The 7,152-nt window shown below is 36.1% G+C and overlaps 1 protein-coding gene and 1 long non-coding RNA gene across 3 annotated transcripts; one reads left to right on the forward strand and one right to left on the reverse strand.

The window, feature by feature from the left end:
* The first annotated feature begins 229 nt into the window (after positions 1–229).
* Positions 230–3,141, forward strand: LOC115986283. Of its 2 annotated transcripts, XR_004090619.1 has the most exons (4): positions 230–430; positions 541–973; positions 1,719–1,767; positions 3,028–3,141. It is a non-coding gene; the product is annotated as an uncharacterized LOC115986283 (long non-coding RNA). The 2 variants fall into 2 exon arrangements; XR_004090618.1 differs by lacking the exon at positions 1,719–1,767 and having other exon boundaries at positions 232–430.
* A 2,795-nt stretch (positions 3,142–5,936) lies between these two features.
* Positions 5,937–6,609, reverse strand: LOC115984964 (protein ALP1-like). The gene is made up of 2 exons (XM_031107941.1): positions 6,480–6,609; positions 5,937–6,397 (listed from the first exon to the last, which is right to left on the reverse strand). Exons 1-2 carry the CDS (start codon positions 6,607–6,609, stop codon positions 5,937–5,939), a joined length of 591 nt encoding a protein of 196 aa, XP_030963801.1.
* Between the last annotated feature and the right edge of the window lie 543 nt (positions 6,610–7,152).

Consider the following 7,152-nt stretch of genomic DNA (forward strand, 5'->3'; position numbering starts at 1 on the left):
TTAATTTTAGTTGATTACTGAATTAATTGTGGCCTTTGATTTTAATTTAATACATTTAAAATTTTTCTACAAATTTAATACATTTCTATCGTTTAATTATTTCTGAATGACCCTTAAAAGTTGATGTGTCCTACATTATAAAATTAATATATATATATATATATATATAAATTTACCTTGTTATAAACAATAAAGTTCTGCATTGAACTTGGATTTAGACTAGAATACGAGAAGCAACATTTATGAGAGCCTCATTTACTGACAAACTAAATGTTTCTTGATACAAATTGACTCATAAATTCTAACAGAGCTTTTCCTTGGACAAATCGAGTGGTAAGAAATGTCACCTTCTTGCTGCAAGGGAACTGTCCATTGAATGGGGTTTCATTCCTGAGTATTGGAGATGGATTTCTCTACCTGAAGAATCCAGGTCTGTCCCTATTATATATTAGTACTCCTTTATTTATTTATTATTTTTAAATTTAGACTTCTTTTTTTTTTCATCTAGTTCTTAACTGTGTACATGTAAAAATCAAACAGGTTCCCAGAGGTAGCGGAACTTAATCGTGTGTATTGGTTTGACATCCGCGGTAAGGTGAGTACTTCCATTCTGTCTCCCAAAACACGCTATGCCGCTTACCTTGTGTACAAGTTGAGGAGCGGAGCCCATGGATTTGATGGCCCTCCTTTCAAGGCTTCAGTGGGAACTGTTGGAGGTGAAGTTTATGAACAAACTGTTCGATTGGGCCTGTTTGTCATGGAGCCAAACCAGCAAGACCAGATTATACCGTCGCAGCAGCAGCACATTTCACGTCCCAAGCAGAGAGAAGATGGATGGTTAGAGATTGAGTTGGGTCAATTTTTCAATAGGGGAGGAGAAGATGACGAACTGCAGATTAACTTATGGAGGTAGAAGCTCTTAACGAGAAGACTGGCCTCGTTGTTGAAGGGATCGAGATCAGGCCAACAAAGGGTCAGTAAAATTTGTGCTTTTATTAGCACTAAGTGACATTGATGATACACTAAATTGCAATTCTATCAAACTTGATATTGGTCCCAAGCCAATCGGATGAGTATAAAATTTATAGTGGAATTACTAGCTAGACCTCAAATCTGTTGGGGCAGATTTGAGGGTACTAGCTTGTATGATTCTTATTAAATTGTAGCTTTAGAATCTGCCTTTCAGAATTTTATGGCATGTGATAGACATATAGGGTAATATCCTTGTAAATTGGCATGACATGTTGATGTGTTTTGGTGACTCAATTGAAGTTTGGAAGTAAGTAGCACATTGTTGGATAAAGCAGTAAGAATGAATTGTACCACCTAACTTTGGGGATTTATTTCTCAAGTTAGGGTGAATAGATTGAGGTGTAAATTTGTGGGAGCTCTATTTAGTATGTATAGAGTATGGATGAAGGTTCACGTACCTTAGTTCTACTGTTTAGTACACAAAGGAAAAATTATAAACCCTGCAAATATAGTTTTTTATGATTAGTGCTCAGTTTTGTGTGTTTTGATGTTTTAAACTGGTATTGCATGTTTGAGTGTTTGGCTGCATTTGGGATGGTTGTAGGAATTCACAAGGGCTAGTTATGGTGAAGAATTAATAGGTATAGGAACTTGAGGGTGTAAGTAACGAAATTATGGATTAGAACACTCCATGAGTTGAATAGTGTGCTTAATAATGAAAGTGGCTTTTTTTTATTTAGAGGCAGGACAAGACCAGTAGGGGACTCCACTACAAGCAAAAGCATTTGCGTTGAGGTAAGGGATTGTGATATGAGGTCTAGCAGCCCATATTTTTGTTAACATGTGTTTTAAAACAAAGCTTTTTGATAAACATGATTATGCTTATGTTTCATTGAAATTAAGCGTGTTTTTTTGTCATACTATACATATCTTTTATAGTGAGATAGTGAGTAAATCATGTGGATATGCAAGATGTTTATAACCTCTATTTGAGACTAAAGATGAAGGAAATTATTATTATGGAAACAAATTTGTTTTTAGAAAAGAATATTTTTAGAAAGAAAATGAATTTCAAACGAAATGATATGCTATTGTGGATCAAGTCAGTGTAACATTGTACTTGGCATAGGCCGAGGAGTACCTGACACAGTCAAATGAACTGTACCCTGATGTTTCTACCTGGGGGACGCATAACCAGATAATGGCTAGCCTTAATGGCCGGGTAGTTAAGTTTATGAAAATGATTTAAATGATTACGATCCTATATATCTTTAATATGTTTGACACTATGATAGTTTTAGCTTTAGATTCATGAGTTTCACAATTTATGTGCGGTTATGATCTGCATAGGCATTTTCATTATGGAAGTTATGATTCTCATGAATGATGTATGGAACCCCGGTTATATGTTGAATTGATGATGCTTTCCAAGCTAATGATCACAAGTCGTGTTTTACAGGAAATGTTTTCAAAAGATGTTACCTTATGTTATAAGCATGTGATGTTAGGATTGAATTCAATGGTTTTGTTGTATAGCTGGATTCGAGGTCAGCTAGGCCTCCAAGAATTGAGGAAAGGAAAACAGAGAGGGAGAAAAGGAAAAGATTGAATTGAGAATACGCTTGCTTGATTGATTACTCTACAATAGATTGGTCCCTTATACCTCACCTTACAGCTGTCAATGATCCACCATTCTCTAACTCTAACTGTCTTGCACTGTCACTAACTAACCTGTATGGCCATGCCTCAATTGACCCTATACCCTACAATTCAGATATACAAGTCTCATATAGGCACTTAGGCACTTATACTACTAATACACTATCACAGCACTTAGGCACTTATACTACTAATGCAACCATACCGCATACCAACATACAGAATTATACAACACACAAAACTATGCCTAACATGTGATCTATGTTGATGTTTCCAGAATGAGATTGATATATGCTTTATGTTTTCGAGAATGTTATACGTGTTTATGCATACTCTTGAAACTGTTTATAAGGAAGTCGTAGCCACATGTTAACAATACTTTTTTCTATTATGCAGGTTAGATTATGTTCATGTCACGGCTCCCTTACTGAGCAAGTGGTATGCTCACCCTTAACATTTTCAGTGAGCAGGTATTTTCCTTTTGCAGCTCAAAGTCTCAGCAGTGGAGGAGTTTATCTGTTTATGTAGGAGTCATGATGGAAATGTTATTGTATTTTAAGACACTGAGTACCTAGATAGTTATGATGTATGGTCAGGGACGGACCCAGGTACAAGGCTAAGGGGGCCCGAGCCCCCCCCGGGCCCAAAAAAAAAATTTTTTAGCAAGTAAAATTTTTCCAAAAAAAAAAAAAAGGGGCTTGGGCCCCCCTGAAATTTTTGCTCCGGCCCCCCTTCCCCTAGCCCATCATCCGGCATGAACCCCCCCTTCCCCTAGCCCATCATCCGGCCAGCTCAGAAGTCAGAGCAGAGCCCATAAGGCCATAACCCATGTCAATCCACAACCAAAAAAATAAAGAAAAAATCTCAGCCCTCAGCAGTCCAAAACCAAACGGAGAAAGCAAAAACCAAAGGAAAAAAAAGAAAAAGAAAGGAAAGTGAGAGACCGAGAGCGAGACTGCGATTGCGATTGTGAACCCAACTTCGAGCATCGAGAGCGAGCGATTGCGATTGCGATTGCAATTGTGTCGCCGTGACGCCGTGACGGAGAGAGACAGAGAGCGAGACGAGAGCGAGACTGCGAGAGAGTGCGAAGTGCGATTGCGAACCCAGCTTCGAGCATCAAGCGAGACCCACGCCTGACGCCGGCGAGAGCGAGACCCACGCCGCCGCTGCCGCCGGTTGCCGTTTCCCGATCTGCCCAGCCCAGCTTCGAGCCTTCACAGAATCACAGTCCACAGAATCACAAGTATTTACTCTTTAACTCTTATCTTTTCCTTCAAATTTCAAAACCTTGTGAATCTGTGATCTGAGATTCTGAGAATCAAAGAAACTGTGCTTGTGCCTTGTGGTGTTTTGAGTGTTTCTTGTTTGTGTTTTTACTGATGAACTGAAGTTACTGAACTGATTTGGTGATTTCACTGATTTGGTGCTTTGTGTTGCGGCTGAACTGTTTGTGTTTGTGTTTTTTTTTTTTTTTTTTGGGGTTTTGGCTTTGTGGCTCTTGCATTATATAGATAAAAGAGATAGATAGAGAGAGTAGAGATTGTAGTGATAGTCAGTAAGTCAGATGGTTTTTTCTTTGTTGACCGGTGGTTGGACATTAGTTGGACATAATAATAGGGAATAGGGAAAAGTGGAGTTGCTGTTGGGCAAAGGCAAGTGACAGGGGAGAAAAAAAAAAAAAAACAAAAAAAAAGGTAAAGTTAAGAAAAGTTTTTGTTAGCAGTACTTGACTGTCTGTAGTGGGATTCATTGGATAGTGAGAACTGGAAATTCAGAACACTACAAACTTGTTTATAGAATGGTGATACTTGTGCTTACTCTTCCAGTTTCTACTGCTACTACAGAGCGAGCATTTTCAGTTATGAAACTTGTCAAAACTGAACTTCGAAACAAAATGGAAGATGACTTTTTGAATGACTCTTTGATTTTATACATTGAAAAGGATATAGCTTCGACATTTAGTTTGGATTCAATAGTAGATGATTTTGAAGATTTGAAAGAGCGTCGAGTTCCCTTTTCATAGATGATTGTATAAAGAAACAATAGTGTTTCACATCTTTTGTTTTTGTTAGTAGATTGTATCTTAATATATTAAGAAACAATGATTTTTGGGTATTTGTCTTAGTTGATAGTTTATTAATACTATATGGATGCGTATTTGAAATTTTTTTTTTTGCTCATCTCTGGCCCCCCCCCCCCCCGGCTTAAAATCCTGCGTTCGTCCCTGTGTATGGTAGTGGGAGATGGAACAATTTAACGATGGCTATGTAAAAATAAATTCTGTTGTGCTATGTATATTGAGGTTACCTAATCATTATTTATTACATTTGATGGTACCCTAGATGCTCTGATTCGTCACTTCCTGTAGATGGGCAAATCGTTCATATCTTATAGATGATCAATAGAATCACTTGATAAGCATGAGTAAAAGACTAGTAAGTAGTAAAAGGAAAGAGCTCTACCTCTATCGTCGGATTCGTTTAATTACTCTTCAAAGAGCTCTACCTCTATCGTCGGATTCGTTTAATTACTCTTCAAAGAGCTCTACCTCTATCTTTCCGATGATCGACAACTCTAAAAAGAAAAAGGTATTTGCTATAACTATTTGATTGGCTTCAGTAAGTTGTATATACTAGGATCAATTCAATTTCAAACGGCTTTCCACTTTTAGAACTCTTAATTCTATTTCTGAATTCGTTGAATGAAAATAAGCATTAACGTGTGTGTGATATTTAGGGTGAGTTTGGTTCAGCTTTTTGAAAAAGTGCATAATGAAAAAGTGGAGTTTTGTAAAAGTGCATAATGAAAAAGTGGAGTTTCAAAAAGCTGAGTGTTTGGTAAAAGCTGTTAAAAAGTGCATAATGAAAAAGCTGAGTGTTTAGTAAAAACTGTTAAAAGTGGCTTTTTGAGGGATAAATGACCAAAAAGGACAATGTATATATAAGGGATATTTCAAACTTTTGTATTTTTTTTTTTTTTTTTTGTGGATGTGAGTTTATTTCATACTTATTATAAATCATCTATTTCATATACTTACTAAACAATAATAATAATAATATTAATTAAATCTAAATAATTTCCATCAACATGAAGCACAAAATAAGAATGTAAAAAGATGATAAAATATACACCAATAATCTAAGTTTAAATTGTACTACATAAAAATGTAAAAACATATAAAATACATATCAATAATCTAAGTTTAAATTGTACAACACAAAAATATAAAAAAGATGATAAAATACATACCAATAACCCAAGTTTAAATTGTACTACAGGATATTATAAAAAAAAGACAACTACTAATTATTATCCCCCCAAATGGAATTAGCAATGGAATCACGAAGAACCACCATCGCAGGGTCTGTTAAAGATCCTAAATTCTGCTCATAACTGCTATCTGCTTCACTATTATTTTCTCTTCTAGAAATTGAATCTCGATTGGCATTTATGAAGCCCCTATCATCCCTATCATTTAGTCTAACAAAATTATGAAGAGCCATAGTAGCAGATACAATAAGCATTTGGATATGGAATGGAAAAGATGGCATGTTTCTGATAATTCTCCATTTATTCTTCCACACACCAAAAATGCGCTCAATCGTACATCGAAGAGATGAGTGAGCATGATTAAATTTTTCATGTCTAGTTCTAGGGCTTCCACCTCTCCTTCGAAAGTCTTGAAGATGGTATGATATCCCTTTGTATGGTGCCAAATAACCTTTCATCATTGGGTATCCAGAATCAACTACATAATATTTTCCTAGAAAAAAAAAAATTCAATTGTTTTAACACACTCATATAATATGTAATTATAATGAACAATTGATTAACCAATTACAAACCTGGTGGTGGGTGCGGAAAGTTGTTACTCTGTTTACGAATAGTATCAAGAAAAATGTGAGTGTCGTGTGCTGCACCTTCCCATCCAGGCAAAACAAATGTGAATAACATATCCAAATCACATGCAGCCATCACATTTTGGGTTGGATATCCTTTTCTTCCAAAGTATGGAATGGACTTCTCAGTAGGTACAACCGCTGTCACATGTGTACCATCAATCGCACCGATGCAATCCTAATAAAAACATTAATAGTTTTCAGTTCCACATGCATTTTATTATCTTATAGACAATAACACTTATTCAAATATACAATAGTACACATACTTTGAAATGTGGCCAATAAATTGGATGGTCTTGTATTTTGGTTGGAACTTCACTAAAAGTTGGATCCGAAGGCTTTACATATGCAGCTGCAAAGCAAGCACCCAACAGAGTGATCATCTTCTCAAAATGTCTACTTATGGTTTCACCCGAATGTTGAAATATTTCTTGAACCATTCGGTTACATGTTCCATGACCAAGTATCATTAAATAGATTGCCACTGACTCTTCTAATCTTATATTCCTTGAATGTTGAAGTCCAAAGTCACGTTCTAAAACTTGACACAAATTAAGAAACACCTCCTTTTTCATTCGAAACATGTTGTAGCACAATTTCTCATTACCTTCCATAC

The sequence above is a fragment of the Quercus lobata genome, chromosome 4 (assembly GCF_001633185.2).
Source record: "Quercus lobata isolate SW786 chromosome 4, ValleyOak3.0 Primary Assembly, whole genome shotgun sequence".
In the NCBI taxonomy this organism is placed as follows: Eukaryota; Viridiplantae; Streptophyta; class Magnoliopsida; order Fagales; family Fagaceae; genus Quercus; species Quercus lobata.

Excerpts from the sequence above, each read along its gene's own strand:
- LOC115984964 (XM_031107941.1), bottom strand. The coding sequence starts at position 6,609 with ATGGCTGCATGTGATTTGGATATGTTATTCACATTTGTTTTGCCTGGA. Across the intron at positions 6,398-6,479 it reads CTTTCCGCACCCACCACCAG|GAAAATATTATGTAGTTGAT; the intron begins GTTTGTAATTGG and ends TTTTTTTTCTAG.